The sequence below is a fragment of the Haliotis cracherodii genome, unplaced genomic scaffold (genome assembly GCF_022045235.1).
Source record: "Haliotis cracherodii isolate W230 unplaced genomic scaffold, xgHalCrac1.p SCAF_7, whole genome shotgun sequence".
Classification (NCBI taxonomy): domain Eukaryota; kingdom Metazoa; phylum Mollusca; class Gastropoda; order Lepetellida; family Haliotidae; genus Haliotis; species Haliotis cracherodii.
In genome coordinates, this window is record NW_027266330.1 from 5,593,941 (window position 1) to 5,614,510 (window position 20,570).

Genomic DNA, 20,570 nt, shown 5'->3' on the forward strand with positions numbered 1-20,570 from the left:
CTACATATGCTTGACTGCTTCTCCCATCACAAGGCACACTGTGGAGGGTCCTCAATTACAAACCCACCGCCACAACAAAGGACCATTCACTTTTCTAAAAGCGCTTAAGTGAGTCTGCAGGGCATACATAATGGATAAAGTGACCAAATGAGTTTTCAGTTTCAGTTTAGGTGGGCATAAGAAGTACTTGAAATTGCATGTCTAAATTGCAAGTTCTAACGCTGGAAATTTATGTCAAAATATAAAAAAATAGCTATTAACTATTCATTGAAAGGAGCAGCCTAGCATCTTTGTTAGGCACATATTTTATTAACATCTTGTGACAAATGTTTGTTTGTAGAACGCCCCTGTTGCCCAGAATTTCCCTAACTTAAATAAATTCAAAAGATGAAATAACGGGAATGGGAACAATCTGTGTAAGAAGAGGGTGCAGTGTGACTACGTGACATCTCGTCACACTAGTCAATATCAGCAAGATGCTCACTGGTGGTGATTATCACAAATCAACAGCTAAAAACACATATTCGATCGCGAAATATACAATGTATCTATTCAGTCTTATTTGTTGTTAAACTCTGTATTTAACAATATTCCAACTACATGACGGTGGCCTGTAAAAATCAAATATGGACCAGACAACCCAGTGTTTGATGTTATGGCCAACGTCCGACTTCGCGACGGGTATCCAACTACATGACGGTGGCCTGTAAAAATCAAATATGGACCAGACAACCCAGTGTTTGATGTTATGGCCAACGTCCCACTTCCCGAAGGGTGTGACAGATTTATTTTGTCACACGTGCGACAATCTGTTACCTATTCTGAGCTTGGCTCAGTTTATTTAATTTCCTCAATTATGCTTTGACGTTTGTCTTCCCATCCTGCAGTTCCTGATGAAACGCCACTTTAGAAGATGAAGAGAGGACATGCTTGACTGTACATACATAGTGAGTGGCGTTACAAACAAAGAATGATTAGAGTATCAATATTCATATTCAATATCTTGTGTCTGAAACCGATGTTAAGTATTTCTATAGACGAGTCTCTGTTACCACAACACAACAAGCCGTCAATTGAAGATGTTGGTCCTCCGTGCTCTCGTCTTTGGAATCCTCTACACCAGTGTTACAAGACTGCAGAACATATATGTACAAAGTGAGTACTTTCAATGTTTCACAATATTTCATTATTATGGCACGGCCTGGTTGCCCCGTACGCCGTCGGTACACTCACTCACTCTGTACCTGTACATTACTGCGGGCAGCGATGGAGAAGCGATATTGCGTAGTGACTTCGCGGCAACACGCCTCCCCCTGACACCTCTGCATATAGTTCGCACAACATGACACCAGACGTTGAGAAAAAACTTTATCAAAGGTTTACAGACATTGGGTATACATTTATATGTGTCACGACTTCCGCGACTTAACGTAATGTGATTGTCTTAAACTGTGAACCAGGGAGGACAGTGAATCAAAGAAATGGTGACAGGACACCATATGGATTTCGTCGAATGCTGGGTCCAGATGACCTTTGGCATCAGATTGAGCAGTGTGTGTTTGCAGCCTAAAACATATTATCGACAGGCACAACTAGTCCGAGAAAACTGCAACTTTTTGTCCTTTCGCCACCATTGATAGGTGTACAGTGATGCTACTAATGATGATTCAGTTGTGGAGGCAAATGCTATTTTGTTTGGGACCTTTGAACTTTCACCATGGACCATGGAGTATGCTCTCAAAGTTGACATATAAAATTGCATGTGAAAGTTGATGGGTATTTTTTCTTTCATAACATTTCTGACATAAAAAATCAAATATTAAAATGAAACTGTATGCGAATGATCATTCGCAACTTTGGTGCCATTGGCGATTCTATCAATCACCCGGACACGTCATACCCTGTGCATGTAAAACTGTCACTTAAGATATATCATCTGAAACAGTTTTTTATGATGAATTATGATAAACCATCTTATGCAAATCTAAATCTTGCCTGGAGTCCTATGCCAGAAGGTGGTGGCTAAAGGTTCAATCTGGTAATGTCAACATCTGAATTATATACGTCTCCATTGTTCTGTCATAGGCCGTGTTGTTGTTGAGTTTACCACCCCTGTAGCCCCGGTCTTGTAGACTCGCTCTGTGGCATCGTCCTTTTTGACACTCGATGGCGGGTTGGGATCAGAGGTGCAAAAAACTATTCTCACACCATGTCTCAAAACCAAAGTTCTGGTTCATTGAAAACAAATAAACGTCATGTGGACTCTTTGTCATCTGATGAAGATATGTCTCGGGATGCTGCTAATTCTTGACCAAGGTTTAGGGCGATACTTTCTACTGATGGAAACCCTCTCAAACTGCAACATTAACACCTGAACAATTCAAATATATTGAAGATCCCATGACATTGTTTTCCGACCAGCTCAATGAAATAGCTGATCAAACAATTCCTCTGCAAATTCCAACATTCGTAAACCATGGTTTACTAATGACTGCAATCTGGCACGTAAATGTAGGAAGAAAGAGGAAAAATATTTCGACCGACATCCTACAGTTCTTGACTTAGATCATATAAAAATTACAAACGAAAAGCATGGCATGCTTTTAAACAAAGTAAGCATCAATCTTTGAGGAACTATGTTTCCAAAATAAATTTCCGCACTCCTATGTCCAAGGTTTGGAACATGATACAAAAAATCACAGGCAAAGAATCAAAGTCCTCTTAATAACTGATAAATCAGACATTGCCAATAAACTTGGAGAAACTTTGGCAAAACATTCGTCATTCATGTTATATGTCCCTGAATTTTTAGCATATCAGAAGCAACAGGAGAAGAAACATATTGATTCTAATTCTGATAATGGGGAAGACTATAACGAAGTATTTTCTTTACATGAGCGACATGGGCAAGCGGGTGCTGATGATATTCACTATCAGCTCCCTAAGCATTTGCCTCAACCTTGTCTCGAAACATGATTAAATATGGACTTCGTGGTATGATGCCATTATAGTCCCTATACCAAAACCTGGTCAGGATGATATAGATCCATCTAACTACCACCCTATATCTTTAACCAGCTGTGTCTGTAAAACCATGGAGCATATGGCAAATAATAGGTTAGTTGGATATTTGGGAACCAATATTCTAATTACAAATATTCAAAGTGGTTTCTGTAAAAATCGAAGTACTATCACAATTTTTAGTATGTTTAGAATCCTTTATTAAAATGCTATTGTAAACAAACAACATGTAGTGTCTGTTTTTTCCATCTTGAGAAAGCCTATGACCTAGAAGCATGTCATTCTGAAGGATTTACATGATTTTGGTTTGAAAGGCCGTTTGCCTAATTTAATATCAGGTTTTAACAGGGTTCAACCCTGTCTGAACATTATAATCAGGATCAGCGAGTCCCATAAGGCAGTATTTTGTCTGTTACATTATCTAGTATCAAAATTAATAATCTGTCAAAAGTGTTAAATGATTCAGTTGATGGATCGTTATTTGTGGACGATTTTAACATTTCTTGTCGGGGTAAATATATAAACACTATTGAGAGACAACTGCAACTGTGTACATGGCTTCACATTTTCTAAAACTAAAACTAATTGTACATACTCCTGCAAAAATGATAGACAGCAACTATTTCTATCTGGCACGCCCATCAAGGTAGTTAAGAAGGCCAAGTTCTTGAGGCATATTTTCGACCGCCACCTGACTTTCTTGCCACATATAAAACATGTCTATACTGTCTGAAAGTTGTATCAAACTCTAGGTGGGGCGGACATCAGACAACCCTTATCCATGTGTACAGATCTTTTATTCGCTCAAAATTGGACTACAGTTCCACCATGTATGGTGGAGCCTGTAAAAGTAACTTACAAAAACTAGATTCAATTCATCATCAGGGCTGTAGGCTCTGTCTTGTAGCTTTCAGGACACAGTTCTTTGTTGGTTGCCTGGTCCTGTTGGTATTGCTGGTAACACACGAGCTGATGCTGCAGCTGAAGCAGCGCTTGATAAATCAGTCTTACCCTTTACTTCCCTACAGTTATTTTAAACCATGCATATAGGAACATGCATGTACGAGGTTTGATGCAGAAAAGATTGGACACCCAAGTAGGTAAAAATAAGCTTCATGAACTTAAGCCTACACCTACTTGGGTTGTTATTGTAGACTCGACGAAGTCATTCTCAGACGATGTTGCATTGGCCATACACGTTCTTACACACGAATATATACTCAACAACAAAAGTTCCTGTGACACCAGTATTTACAAACAAGTAAAATTTGGATCTCAATATTGTAGTACAAGTATGTAATCAAGTCACAGAAATGAAACTGCTACAGAAAAGCTGACTTTTATGCAAGCCCCATGCAATTCACTACCCAAGAATGGGTATAAAAACATGTGCATTAACGGTATCCCATATGCATTGTTTAGTATCGTGCTGACAACAACCACTCCAAAAAAAACAAATAAAATTACGCAATTATTCAACATTATGAAATGCCACGCCTGTCGAGTCAACGTGATGTTGCAAGACAATTTAACGTCCACAGAAACACCATTTGGTGTTTATGGCAACGTTGGCAACAGACGAATGCAGTCAGAGACCATCTTCAGCGTGGCAGGCCATGCGTAACCAATAATCGACAAGACAACTGGATTCGAACAACACACCTACGAAATCGATTCCAGCCAGCAACAGTGACTGCAAGAAGCATCCCTGGCCTTCAACGAATATCTTCACAAACCGTACGTCGCCGCCTCAGATGCGCAGGGATTGTCGCCAGAAGACCCGCCAGATGTCCAATTTTGACAGGAAACTACCGTCAAGCACGTCTACAGTCGCGCAGACAGCTTCGCGCTGAACGGCCATGCAGTGAGGACAAGTTCTAGTCACTGACGAGTCTCGTTTTCACCTCAGCCACAGCGATGGACGGATTCGAGTGTATCGACGTCGAGGTGAACGTTACGTCAATCATTGTGTCATGGAAGAAGATCGGTTCAGGATTCGCTTCAACAAAACAACGTGAATGTCATCTTCTGCCCGGTTCGCTCTCCTGATCTCTCACCAATCGAGCACATGTGGGATGACTTCAACCACGTGTTCCACAGACACTCCAGGAACTTCGAAACATGCTCCAGCAGACATGGACAGATCTCCCACAGGACCTTGTGCAACGCCTGGTCCATTCCGTGAGACGAAGATGTGATGCTTCCATCGCAACCAGAGGTGGACACACGCTTTTGATTTGTAAATTGACATTTTGGCATGTTCATGTTTTTTTATATGAAATCACGCATTTTCTGAAGTCAGTATGGCAAATTAAACCATTTAAACACTTACAAGAATCTTTTATCTGTTGCAAACCGAAATTGTTTCAGATTTGGTAAAAAACATTACTTTGCATTAAATCTTATTTAACGTCACAGTACTGTAAGTCCCCATGGTCCCCAGTATGGTGGTCTACTTTTTAGTTGCTGGTGATCTATGGCCTGTTTTTATAATGTAATGTTATGTATAGTACTATTGATTTTATGATTACATACTACTTTTAAATTTAATTCTGTGATAAATCTAGTTATTTTACTGTCCCTCGTTGGCAGATGTTTTATATAAGTTTCAATATATGTATTATATTTAACTATTGATAGTCACGATATGGCTGAAATATTGCCGATGTGACTTAAAATTTTAACTCACTCACTATTTGACGTCACAGGAACTTTTGTTGTTCAGTATATATTGAAGGACGAAGATCCTCCATTCTGTGTCCCTTGTGATGAAAAGTTCACTGTCAACCATATCTTACTTTACTGTGTAGACTTTTGTATCGCGAGGGATATTTTTTTATCATTCAACTTCATTCAAGGCACTTTTTACTGATGTCAGTGTTCGTTTAATTTTTGGCTTTTAAAGAGACATTGAATTTTTTGATAAGTGTGAATTATTTTTGAATAGTGTAATATTATCATCAACGGATGTTTCTGGAGGCAGTGCCACTCAGGGGGTTACAGTAGTGTAAAATCATCGTCCCCTAACAGTGGCACGTGAGTCTATCCACACTGAAGTATATAATTTTGACTTGTGTTTTATTATCGTGATTGGAGTTTGTTTTTTAAATATCTGTTTGAATTGCATACAACCACTGGTGACTAAAGTGATGGCATAAATCCTGATGGGAATTATGCTGGAAGCAAAGGCACTGTAAGTCCACATAATCCACAGTTAGGTGGTCCAGCTTTGGTTGCCAGTAGTCTATAGCCTGGCCGTAAGTACTATCAACTAATTTACTGACCAATTCTTTGTTTAACGTTTGCTCAGGTTTGTTTTATATCTAAACTGTGATATTTACATTATTGTTTTACTGATCTTTGTCAACAGAAATATATTTATAACTAACTTGTTCTCATCCCAATATGGCTGTAATATAGATGCGATGTAAAACTTTAACTCACTAACTCGCTTTATAACTTATAATCTTTCATGAAATAACTGGAAAAGGATATTACATACATAGTCATACATATGGTAGTATTACATAGATCATAGATTTAGATACTTACTGACCGCCTCCGCGGTGTAGTGGACAGAGCATCTGCCCGGAAAGTGGAAGGTCGTGGATTCGATCCCGGCCACATCGTTAAAGGATACTTGGTGTTACTCTGCCTTTCGCTCGGCATTGAGGGGCAGTAGCAAGGACTGGATGGCTCGGAGTTAGTATACTGTGTCTGTGTGGGGTATGTTAAACTGAGGCATCTCAGAGAGCTAGCACAATAAAATCGTCATTAGTCCGGAATACGCACGCACGCACGCACACACGCACGCATGCACATCGCTTTATAAATGCAATGATTTTGAACGTTAAACCCCATTTCACTTCTCTTAGATCCTAATTTCATGTGACTATATATCTTAACACTCTCACTCACTCACTCCTAATTTCATATTTGTCAGTCTTTTTTTAATTTGTTCTTCTGCTGCACTTTCCGGGTTAGAGGAGGTCCACGACGACGTATCCTTGTCATAAGAGGCGACTTAATGGATCAGTGGCTCAAGCTTGGTGATCTCGTTGATTGCGTCGAATCATTACCCGATGGCGTGTATCATTGTTCATAATACCCATCACCTAGCCTCGATCCTGTATATTTTGCTTGACTATAGAAGGGTGTGGCATCAACAAACAAAAGAAAGAAACAATCAGTTAATTGTCAACGTGCCTTTTTCATGTTTGTTCTTCAAAAGGTGATGCACGGTGGATGAATGCTTAACAAAATGTAGCCATCTCCATGCTTGTCGGTAAAACGTCAAATTGTTCCCTTATATATATAAACTATTATCGACTATACCCATTACTGAGAATATTCCATATACAAAGCCAATTACAACCTCTACTGTAAACAACGTTGAAACTATGAAGTAGGTGGCATTAACTAAAACACAATATATAATTACTGTACAGAACATAACACACGAACAACGAGGAATTATGGATCATGTGTCCCAAGTAAGCAATTGTTGAACAGCAAAGTCATGCCACCACTAGCTGAAGCACAATGGAATAACACCGCAGATGGATTGAAAGCAGATGCCTCGCAGTCAGCTGGAACCTGGGACACAATGCGCTCCAGACTACAATCACTACAACCTGGTACATTATTAGACGAAACTAGGTCAGACTGACCCCGTATCACAATGGCTGCCGAGGACTGCTTTCTACAATGGCAAAAGCAAAGCATTCGACGCGACAGCAGCAATTTCAGGATTGTGGGGGATATCAGACCAGATTCTGGAGACCACCATTAGTTGGGAAGGTCTCGGAGCAAGATGGTCTGTCAGTAGTCATTTTGATGGAACAACGTCGTGAACTGCAATGTTAGTGATTTCAAACAAGTTCGTCAATCGAGGACAACTGCTTGTTTCAGCAATGAGTCAAGCATCAATCTGGCATTACAAACTCTAAAGTGAAAGCAACTGAACGATCCAACGCTTAATGTTGTAAAGACAACCTACATTCGCATTAAGATCCTTGCTAATGTCATCTTTCAAAACAAATAAAAAAGATCAATATCAACAGATGTGACAGCAACATCCCTTCAAAACGAAAATATATAGGTCCACCCGTGATCCTAAAGATCGCTAGGTTTGTAATGTCCGGTGCTTTGTCACGTGTCCACTGTCACGTGTCATTGTCACGTGTCTTGTTTGCAATAAATATGCCATCACTCATCAATTATTCAGATGTGGTGTAAATACGTGTTACTTCCCATACTAGCATTCTGTGTTACTTGTGCTAAGGAGTTTGTAATTACCTCAAGTCTTTGTACTGAAACAGACGGTTTCCCAGTCAATTTAACGTTAGGACGAGGGCATAACCACTTCCGTGACTCCGTGAAGAATGCATGATGTCATAGTTGATTATTTGCATCAACACATTGATATTCAAACTCTGTTGTAAAAGGCGACACAATTAGGCAACCCATTCGCCGTGGGTTGTTATGTGTCGGTGGAGGGCGGGAATCTGGTAGTTGAGCGCACTTGTTCCAGGATCTGTGTTCCTTTTTCCAACACTATGCTTTGACCCTAACTTCACCTAGACGGGTAGTAGAATGGGCCCGGCTCTATCAACTGGCATGGTCACGCCATGCCCTGTGTCCCTGTAACTCTGGCATGATGTAAATCCGATGCTCTTCAACACTGTCCTTGTTAACAATCGATAGTGGGTGGAACTCCAACACCCTGACAAAAAGAGTCGTGAAAAGGATTATTCTGAAAACATTTCCACGTATGATTCACAGACTCTATTCCTGGTGGTCGAGGCTACTGACAAACAACATTTAAAATTAAATCCATTTGCGATTTCAAAAGCTATTAATGGGCATTGTGGAGAAGTGAAAAATGTAGCTTATCTCTGTTGTGGCTCCATGTGTGAAGAAAGAGTAATCTCTATATCTCTTGTCTATCAGTCAGTTTGCCAATGTCTAGGTTGACGTTTCAGCCCATAAGACTCTTAACTCCAGTTGGGTATCTCTTAACTTTTGAACTTGATCCTTGTATACTTGCCTTTTCTGTGTAAACTTGTCCCAATTTCGGTCCTGTGCACTAAGCTCCAACAATCAAACAATCAAAGTATTTACCCCTTTGTGATTATTGTTATATGCGAGCATTATTTACATTAACCAAAGAATAACCATGTATTGTAACCAAAGAGGTTAATGAGATTATGGTAAAGGTGGACCAAAGGTTGGAATGTGATCGATTAGCTTTGCCACTGTGATTGGCTGGCATGCTCGCCACATTGAGGAGCTTATGCAAACCTGTCAGCAATGTATGGTGTATTGGTCTAGAGGTTTGGACATGTGATTGAGCAAGGGGTGACCAGGTATACCCCCCCCCCCCCCCCCCCCCCTCCCCCAGGCGTTAGAGCTTTGAGTTGGAGAGCTGAGACGGGTCCAGGACCTAAGTCTCACACTTACTTCACCACACACTTTATTATCCCCCGCCAAGTGGAAGGGGGATATAGGAATGGGTGCCGTCCGTCCGTCCGCCCGTCCGTCACATTTCGTTTCCGGTGCAGATCTTGAAAACCGTACCATATTTCTTCACCAAACTTGGCACATAGATAGATCTAGTGGTGAACTGGTGCCTTTTGATAGTTTGGGATTTTAACAAAAGTTATTTTTTGAGTTTCCATGGCAAAGACTTTGATTTAGACTGAAAATGGCGGTAGTCCTCGTTTCCGGAGCAGATCTTGAAAACCGTACCATATTTCTTCGTCATACTTGGCACATTGATAGATATAGTGGTGAACTGGTGCCTTTTGATAGTTTGGGATTTAAAAAAAAGTTATTTTTCGAGTTTCCGTGGCAACGACTTTGATTTAGACTGAAAATGGCGGTAGTCCTTGTTTCCAGAACAGATCTTGAAAACCGTACCATTTTTTTTCACCATATTTTGCACATTGATAGATCTAGTGGTGAACTGGTGCCTTTTGATAGTTTGGGATTTTTCAAAAAAGTTATTTTTCGAGTTTCCGTGGCAACGACTTTGATTTAGACTGAAAATGGCGGTAGTTCTTGTTTCCGGAACAGATCATGAAAACCGTACCATTTTTTTTCACCATATTTTGCACATTGATAGATCTAGTGGTGAACTGGTGCCTTTTGATAGTTTGGGATTTTTAAAAAAGTTATTTTTCGAGTTTCCATGGCAACGACTTTGATTTAGACTGAAAATGGCGGTAGTCCTCGTTTCCGGAGCAGATCTTGAAAACCGTACCATATTTCTTCGTCATACTTGGCACATAGATAGATCTAGTGGTGAACTGGTGCCTTTTGATAGTTTGGGATTTTTCAAAAAAGTTATTTTTCGAGTTTCCGTGGCAACGACTTTGATTTAGACTGAAAATGGCGGTAGTTCTTGTTTCCGGAACAGATCATGAAAACCGTACCATTTTTTTTCACCATATTTTGCACATTGATAGATCTAGTGGTGAACTGGTGCCTTTTGATAGTTTGGGATTTTTAAAAAAGTTATTTTTCGAGTTTCCATGGCAACGACTTTGATTTAGACTGAAAATGGCGGTAGTCCTCGTTTCCGGAGCAGATCTTGAAAACCGTACCATATTTCTTCGTCATACTTGGCACATTGATAGATATAGTGGTGAACTGGTGCCTTTTGATAGTTTGGGATTTAAAAAAAAGTTATTTTTCGAGTTTCCGTGGCAACGACTTTGATTTAGACTGAAAATGGCGGTAGTCCTTGTTTCCAGAACAGATCTTGAAAACCGTACCATTTTTTTTCACCATATTTTGCACATTGATAGATCTAGTGGTGAACTGGTGCCTTTTGATAGTTTGGGATTTTTCAAAAAAGTTATTTTTCGAGTTTCCGTGGCAACGACTTTGATTTAGACTGAAAATGGCGGTAGTTCTTGTTTCCGGAACAGATCATGAAAACCGTACCATTTTTTTTCACCATATTTTGCACATTGATAGATCTAGTGGTGAACTGGTGCCTTTTGATAGTTTGGGATTTTTAAAAAAGTTATTTTTCGAGTTTCCATGGCAACGACTTTGATTTAGACTGAAAATGGCGGTAGTCCTCGTTTCCGGAGCAGATCTTGAAAACCGTACCATATTTCTTCGTCATACTTGGCACATAGATAGATCTAGTGGTGAACTGGTGCCTTTTGATAGTTTCGGATTTAAAAAAAAGTTATTTTTCGAGTTTCCGTGGCAACGACTTTGATTTAGACTGAAAATGGCGGTAGTCCTTGTTTCCAGAACAGATCTTGAAAACCGTACCATTTTTCTTCACCATATTTTGCACATTGATAGATCTAGTGGTGAACTGGTGCCTTTTGATAGTTTGGGATTTTTAAAAAAGTTATTTTTCGAGTTTCCATGGCAACGACTTTGATTTAGACTGAAAATGGCGGTAGTCCTCGTTTCCGGAGCAGATCTTGAAAACCGTACCATATTTCTACGTCATACTTGGCACATAGATAGATCTAGTGGTGAACTGGTGTCTTTTGATAGTTTGGGATTTAAAAAAAAGTCATTTTTCGAGTTTCCATGGCAACGACTTTGATTTAGACTGAAAATGGCGGTAGTCCTCGTTTCCGGAGCAGATCTTGAAAACCGTACCATATTTCTTCGTCATACTTGGCACATAGATAGATCTAGTGGTGAACTGGTGCCTTTTGATAGTTTGGGATTTAAAAAAAAGTTATTTTTCGAGTTTCCGTGGCAACGACTTTGATTTAGACTGAAAATGGCGGAAGTCCTCGTTTCCGGAGCAGATCTTGAAAACCGTACCATATTTCTTCGTCATACTTGGCAAATAGATAGATCTAGTGGTGAACTGGTGCCTTTTGATAGTTCGGGATTTTTCAAAAAAGTTATTTTTCGAGTTTCCGTGGCAACGACTTTGATTTAGACTGAAAATGGCGGTAGTTCTTGTTTCCGGAACAGATCATGAAAACCGTACCATTTTTTTTCACCATATTTTGCACATTGATAGATCTAGTGGTGAACTGGTGCCTTTTGATAGTTTGGGATTTTAAAAAAAGTTATTTTTCGAGTTTCCATGGCAACGACTTTGATTTAGACTGAAAATGGCGGTAGTCCTCGTTTCCGGAGCAGATCTTGAAAACCGTACCATATTTCTTCGTCATACTTGGCACATAGATAGATCTAGTGGTGAACTGGTGCCTTTTGATAGTTTGGGATTTTTCAAAAAAGTTATTTTTCGAGTTTCCGTGGCAACGACTTTGATTTAGACTGAAAATGGCGGTAGTCCTTGTTTCCAGAACAGATCTTGAAAATCGTACCATTTTTCTTCACCATATTTTGCACATAGATAGATCTAGTGGTGAACTGGTGCCTTTTGATAGTTTGGGATTTTTCAAAAAAGTTATTTTTCGAGTTTCCATGGCAACGTTATTGACCAGGATCCGTATTGTGTCCAATTGGAGGAATTTCTGTATCACGTCGAGTGTTTACCTATTTTGCTTTGCCACACATATGTTAGTCTGCCAGATTGTATCTGTAATTGTGTAAATATTGAATAATTGTAGGTTTTTGTAATAATAAAATGTTCCAAATAGTGAAACTGAGTTGGGTCCTTTCTTTTTGTTACTGGAGACACTGTGCTACTTGTAAAAGTATGCACAATTTCCTCCTCGTATAGTCAGCAGTTTTGCAAAATACGGAGCCCACACCAGTAGTTAGAATAACTCAATAAAACTGCAGCACTTATATCCTTGTTCCTATTGGTAATCTATTTTAGTGGTTTAATTATTGACGTTTCCGACAGAAGGCGATTGTCAATGAAGAAGTATTGATTTTGCCATATGTCTTTATGCTTCCCTCTGTATTATCGGACCATGAATGTATGTAGGAATTCCAACCCATTTAAAATGTTATTTCATATGCTAGACTTGCAAAGTTTTCTTGTGCACGGCACGTGACTATTATGAAGCCACAGATATGACATCACAGTGATACAGAGATGCGCCAAAGACTAGAAATACAGTCTTAGTCCTTTACTGTAAAATTGTATTGACATATACTGAATATTGTAACAATCACAATTCTACATTTTTGTAATACATATTTGCACATATGATTATTTAAAAATGCTAACCCACAAACTTCTTACAAAGTTCTTTAAAAAAAGTGCGCCTATCTTGGTTTTCTAAAGCAAAGTGTATTACTTTCTTAGTTATCCCCAGGTGACAACGTTAATATCTGAGCTTGTATCAATATGTGAACATTTCCACATATTATTTGTTCCACTTCTTTAAGGCTGTCACTGCCCAAGAATGTCAAATTTCAAATATTCATGAATTCATGTAAAACGAAGTAATAAGATGAACACAAGACTCCACAATGTCTTGACAATTACAGTCAGGGCATTTTGTTGCATGGTTGATGAATGTGGTGTTCTTTGGGCAGCTGTCCTTTTTCATGACACTGAATTAATTGCCATGAATTATCTTGTGTACACGATGACGTGGATATTAACTTCTTGAACTTGATGATAATTTGTACACTGATATCCAGTGAGGGTTCTCGATCAACATTTGGGCGACCTCTCTGGACTCAACATGACTCGACCCGTGAAGATTCCGTGGTAGAATAGGTCTTCAGTGACCCATGCTTGCCGTAAAAGGTGACTATGCTTGTCGTTAAAGGCGACTAACGGGATCGGGATTTGTTGCATGGTTGATGAATGTGGTGTTCTTTGGGCAGCTGTCCTTTATCATGGCACTGAATTAATTGCCGAAAAAAATATACCCATGCTTGCCGTAAAAGGTGACTATGCTTGTCGTTAAAGGCGACTAACGGGATCGGGATTTGTTGCATGGTTGATGAATGTGGTGTTCTTTGGGCAGCTGTCCTTTTTCATGACACTGAATTAATTGCCGAAAAAAATATACAGCATTCATCAGCAGGTGTAATTGAGCTTGAAGCCAAAAATACATGGCACACTGTCTGTTTCACAATTACAGTCTTTGTACCAGCACCACCTGCTTGCTGTAACTACAATAGCTAAAACGTCTGTGTTGTGTATGTGCACATTCATCGCTAAAGCCACATACGTTTTCCAGTTCACCAACGAACTATCCCATGCAAACAGTTCCTGCTCCCAGTAAACAGGCACACTCTCAAGACACGATTGCAACCGTTTCCTGTGACCATGAAGTTATTCGACCATTATATATCTCCTAACCATTGCTTCCAAATACAGTGTTAATATCTGGGGCTACTATTTTGTTTGTTCAGTGGATGACTGGTCTTAAATAGGTTCTCCCTTCTTGGGCCACCATACGTTACACGTTAGGTTTGCCAAAAAGTCTATACGCTGTCTTTTATTTGTTTATTTGAGTGTGTCACTGTGTAGACTTTCCAATGTTGGTGATTTACTGTAGTCGACCTTTTAACTGGTTGCTGCCGGTGATGGTTGCCTGTCTCAGGCCACCGTCTGTCTGTTGTCTTTGCTAACCACCTCTGTATTTAAGAGGTAGCAGGTCTCTGACCTTTTGACCTGGGCGCCCCGAGTTCGCCGCGTAAACGTGATTATGAGTGGGCTTAAGTCCCCTACTATCTATCTCGGTCCCGGAAATTGACCACACATTCGTCTGGCCATGTTGTGACCACATGGTTACACATCCTTGCTGTTTGGTCAACATCTCTGCTTGAGCCAACAATGTAATAAACCTGTTTACTTAGTCCAGCATGTGTGAGTGTATAGACTGACCCTCAGCTAGACGAGTTATGTAACCGATTCAAGTTCAGCTCACCGAACATGCAAAACCAAGCTCAGCTTGCCAAGAATACGTTTAAGCTGTCTATGTTCTCTTTGAGAATTTTGCAGAAATGTATGGAACTCTTTGAGTTTGTCACTGAGTTGGGAAACTATACAGACAGTTGTATTGTCAAACAAAAATCTTCACTTCCATAATAGATGTTACAGACTTAATACAAGTTTACTTGTACATACAACCATTAGAAGTCTGATGGGAAGCAGCGTAAGGTCCAGGTCACTCAACATGAATTATCCTGTGTACACGATGACGTGGATATTTACTTCTTGAACTTGATGATAATTTGTACACTGATATCCAGTGAGGGTTCTCGATCAACATTTGGGCGACCTCTCTTGACTCAATATGACTCGACCCGTGAAGATTCCGTGGTAGAATAGGTATTCAGCAACCCATGCTTGCCGTAAAAGGTGACTATGCTTGTCGTTAAAGACGACTAACGGGATCGGGTGGTCAGGCTCACTGAGGTGAGGTGAAATGGGGTTTAACGTCGCGTCCAAGATTATTGCACTTATATAGCGACGTGCATGCACGTGTATGTGTGTGTGTGGCTGCTTGTACTAGTCCGGACAGGCTCACTGACTTGATTGATGCATGTCATGGATCATCGATTCCAATTGCGTGGATCGATGTTCATAATGTAAATCACTTGATTGTCTGGTCCAGACTCGATTATTTACAGACCGCCGTCATATAGCTGGAATATTGCTGAGTGTGGCGTAAAACAACAAACCAAACCGAAACCTGAACATGAATTTCGTGACATGTCCGATTCATTTGAAGAGTTATGGCAAACTCAACTATCCAAATACATGTCATATGTCAAATACACCACTGAGGTCTGTAACTAGAACATTCTAGAATATGATAAGCTGACCTTGAAGGTCAAGATTGGCCTGATGTCTATGATGCTTTCTGGATCGCTCTTCTTCATGCTACCGTCGGATGGCAGGACTACTGCCGGGCGGCGTCAGGCAAAAAATACTTACTTTTTAAGCATACTGTATGAATAGCGGGTGCTACGGGTAGGACAGGACATGCTTACCCTTTTCGCCAACACCTCGAGTCAGTGGTTCTCAGTAGTCCATGCATATAATTTTCGTGGCTATATTACCCCTTGCGTCAAAAGAAATCTTTTTCAGAGGATAATCAAATCTGGTTATTCTCTTGGTTTACCTTTTATATTTATTGAGGTAACTATAGAGATACAGAAAATTTATGCTAAATATGTACTGCATTTGGCATGTGTCTATAGTCCAAACAGAAAGTGATGTGATTCCACCAAGTTAGCATATGCCTTTGTTATGAACGTAGTTCGAAGAGTCAGGAAGTAAGGTATCTGTTGACATTTAAGCTAAAAAAAAGTGGGGTTCACGTCCTTAAATACTGAATTTCTTTTCCCACCACACCTGCACTCTTTAAAACAAAGATTAATAGTCTCGACATATTTTCCTTGCAGGTGAAAATATTTCAAATGGGAAATATGCAAAACAGTACCGGAACGATTTATAATGCTAGTCGGGCTTTAAACAAAGCCTACGTGTCATCTGGATCATTAACAAAACTTGCCAGCCCGTCCTGGTGGGTTGTCTACATGAGGGCCTACTTCAGGTATCTGTGTCTTTAAGCTGAAAAAAGTAGGGTTTACGTCTTTAAACACTGTTTTTTCTCTCCCAGACCTGCACTCTTTAAAACAAAGATTAATTGTCTCTACATATTTTCCTTGCAGGTGAAAATATTTCAAATGGGAAATATGCAAAACAGAGTAGTACCTTTTCGAACAAAGATGCTAGTCGGGCTTTAAATAAATCCTTTGTGTCATCTGGAACATTAACAAAATTTGCCAGCCCGTCCTGGTGGGTGGTCGACCTGAGGGGCTACTTCACCGTCAGCAGCATCACCCTCACAGCAGCCACAGACGGGGGATGGAGTAAGTTCATACAACACGTCACTTTTGTTTCATTGAGCGATAATGTATAAACATATATAAAATAGGTTGCACACCATATATCCCACGAATTGTTTTATATCAGTTTCAGGGCAATTCAATAACCAAAATCAATTGTATAGGATGTCACTAGTGATATTTTTCAAGATTTACGCACTCTCGGTTAATTGAACACTTTCCATACAGTGTTGTTAAATGGGAATAGTGCATCACAACAATTGTTTTACATTGAAGAAACAATAGATTTACCAAGCTTCAGGCAGGTCATGAATAACTTGACCATACAGTAAGCAACAAGGGATCTTATGTTAGACACGTGCACTGGGATATTCCTTTATTTGCAGATATTTACATGAGAAATGCCTTCGTGGAGGTGATGGACAAAGATGTCAGCCTCTGCCCTGATGTCCAGTCGGAGTGGTGTGGAAATGTGTCTAACACTGTCACTGGTGGGCAAGAGTTCACCTTTACCTGCAATGCAACATTCCCTGTCCGCTTTGTCCGTGTCACAAGGCCATCTACCACCAATACATTCCTCGTTATCGGACATGTGGATGTTCAAGGGGAGGGGGCTAAGAAGCCATATCGTGAGTAAACCATTGATTTACCGTTGGCTTCACAAAAGTCAAATCGGTTCAAAGTCATAATCCCCTATATGTTTGAGCACGGTTAGAGTGAGTGAGTTAAAATGTTTTAGCTTTGTATCTGGTTCAAAACAGGCCCAATTCTATAACAACTGGTCGTAAGAGGCGACGTAACTGATCGGGTTGTCAGTTGCGAAGACTTTGCTGATTGCATGTCATCGTACCTGATTGCGTGGGACGTTCATCATAAAATAAATCACTGATTTGCTTTCCTGACTCTAAAAAGTAACTATCTTTTCTAGGTTCCTACTACAAACCGCTGAAGAACAAGAAGGTGTCTCAGCCGTTCCTTACCATGTCAGCCATGACAGCCGGAGACTGTGGCATCATTTGTCACCGATGTAATTCATGCATCGACTTCAGCTACAGTGCAGTGTCGCCGGCCGATGAGAACTGTCTGCTTTCAGCCCGCATGCACGTAGTCTTTTTTGTTTAATTCAATATTTAGTACCTTGAAGGTAGCAAAATGGAAAGTAATAACTTTCCGATATTTTAGCAACTTGCAATGCTGATTGATGAGTTGACGCGAAATGACGTCACATTGTACCATTGGGCATTTGAGGTCACCCATTGCATTCGACGTCACCTTATGCAATCAGACCATACGCTAACTCGGATTTAAAGTAAGTCATCAATTCTCGCCTCAGCCAATGATGATAATGACAAACACTTTGGACCAAACATTCAGGTCGGTAGGTAGAAATATGACAAAAACGTAAAGTCCACCATATTTATTTCCTCAATGTTAAGTAGGTATGGAAAAAGAATTAGTTTTATATTACCTCCCTGTCTAGTATACAGTATGACATACATGTACCCGCATTTACAAACAATTGATTTGATGACTGACTATGCGCTCAAATATGTATGCTGAGTACCTCCTGGCATATATTAACAATAAATGTTGTGCGATCGAGCAGTCTGTCGCACTTTTACTAGTTGTCGTTTACCAACCAATGAACAAAGTAAAAGTGAGTGAGTGAGTGAGTTGGGATTAACTCCGCTTTTAACAATATTTAAGTTATATCACGGCGTGTCAGCTTAATGTGGGAGGAAAGCCTGAAGTGATGCATGTCTCAGACGTTTACCACTTCGGTGAAACCCACGAGCATGGGTATGGTGTTGACAAACCAAGAAAGATAATCGGGGCGAACCTGGGATCGTACCCACAATCATAGGTTTCTGGCGTGTCCAAGGGACGCAACTCTGCACAGCGAATCACAGCGCCTTAGACGAGAGGGCCACCCATGCACCCCGAACAAAGTAAGACATTTTTCACCAAGTTAAGGTCGTCTGTTACATGAACATTATTTCATTTATTTTATGATGCTGGGATTTTATTCAAATGTTTTATGAAATTGTCGACGAAAATTCTTGAAAAATTATAACTATGCTTTAGACTGTTGAAATAAATGAAATTGTTGCGAGGTGTTTCACATAAAAGCTGAAAAACAATGTCTGATCTCGATACAAAGACAGGGCAATCCTCCGCTCCCACCCTCCTCCCTGAATATCAAATGTTCGATCACTTATAGTGTAGAATATTAATTATATTCTATATATTGAAACACTTTGAGCACTAAAATGAATGTATTTCTTTATTTTGTCCATATGAGTAGTTATACAATTTGAGCAGTTATCACATTAAAGGTACTGTTTTTTTCCGTAATCGCTTAATACTTTGTATTCAAAAGCAACGGATAGGGGGAGGCTATTGGAAATATTAGGAATATTGATATTTGTGGGGTTGGATGCCAGAAGTTGTGGAATGGCTGAAATCTACTAAAGATGCAAGAAACGTTTATGTTAAGTTAGCTGAAACACACAGATTACCTGATGTGTGGCAACACGCATTTACTATTGACGCATAAAAGCAACTTCTCTCTTGATCTGACAATGTACCAAGGATACTAAACACTGTGATTTTCAATATCGAGTTTTCCATCAAACTAGATATACCAAGAGAGAATTACTTGCAGTGAAGCGGAATTTTAGACAAGTGAATCATATCATGGCTTGTTAAATATATTTACACTATCAGTATCAAAGGGTTATTCCTAATTTATATGCTTCATATGAAAATTCTAAACTATGTACCCTACAGAAATGTTTATTGCCAGGAAGAATGACCAACATTCAACATATCTGAATTGTATCTGCACCTGCTGATGTGAATAAAACATGAAAGTAAATTATTTGCTGTTTCTATGACAAAATGCCACGGGTTAACCAGGACCAAATTATTTCCGGACCTGTTGACAACGATACTGCCTAACTGTCAGGCTGTTTGAGCTGTAACGTCCAGCTGCAACGGTGTCAGGTGTCAGGTTGACAACTATAATGTATTGAAGGCAGGTTGTTATGAACCATACATTCCGGCTGCCAGTCTGATAACAACAATACTGTCCCGTTGTCAGGCAGTAGACAACCAATATGTCCCGCTGTCAAGACTACAATGTTCAGCTGTTGGGCTAAAACACTTAATTCCGAATAAACATAAAAGTAATTATCTTCTAAATATGTTTCATTGTCATGATGTTAGAACAACAATGTTCCTGTCAGACTATATTTTAGAAACAAACATTTGCTTCCTCATCCAGCAGTTCAGATAACTGACTGCCTTACACCGGAGTAGTAATGGTGACTTGGCTTAAAACACCTGAACTGACCTCACCCACCACTTCTGATAACTTACTTCCTTATGCCGAAGTCGTAAAGATAACTTGGCTAATAACTTACAGGATCAGATACATGTCATCGTATCCCAATTGCGTAGATCGATGCCAGTGATGTCAATTGCTGGATTGTTTGGTCTAGATTCCAATTGCTGATTTCATTCAACAATAAACAAACAAACAAACAAACAGACATTGATTCAGATTTGAAACCCTGTTGTTTGACCCTAGACATATTATTACATAGTGGCAGGGCGTGTGAGACACAAATTTCCTACTCAAACACAAATGCAGAGAGAGGAAAAAAATAGGAATGGTATTCATGGATATGGATTGACATTGATAAGCAGTAACTGATGGTTTGAAGCTTGATCGGAACTGTTGCAAGAGTCTTGTCCTGGTTGGAGAACGTGTACATATCACCACGGATATATGAAGGCAATGCGAATTGTACAATAACTCT

General features: G+C 39.8%; 1 protein-coding gene across 1 annotated transcript; it reads left to right on the forward strand.

Moving 5' to 3' along the window:
• Window positions 1–1,079: 1,079 nt before the first annotated feature.
• Window positions 1,080–19,707, forward strand: LOC139448001 (uncharacterized). Its single transcript, XM_071229503.1, has 5 exons — window positions 1,080–1,155; window positions 16,570–16,770; window positions 17,133–17,375; window positions 17,675–17,838; window positions 19,666–19,707. The coding sequence occupies exons 1-5, from the start codon at window positions 1,080–1,082 to the stop codon at window positions 19,705–19,707; spliced, it is 726 nt and encodes a 241-aa protein (XP_071085604.1).
• The last annotated feature ends 863 nt before the right edge of the window (window positions 19,708–20,570 follow it).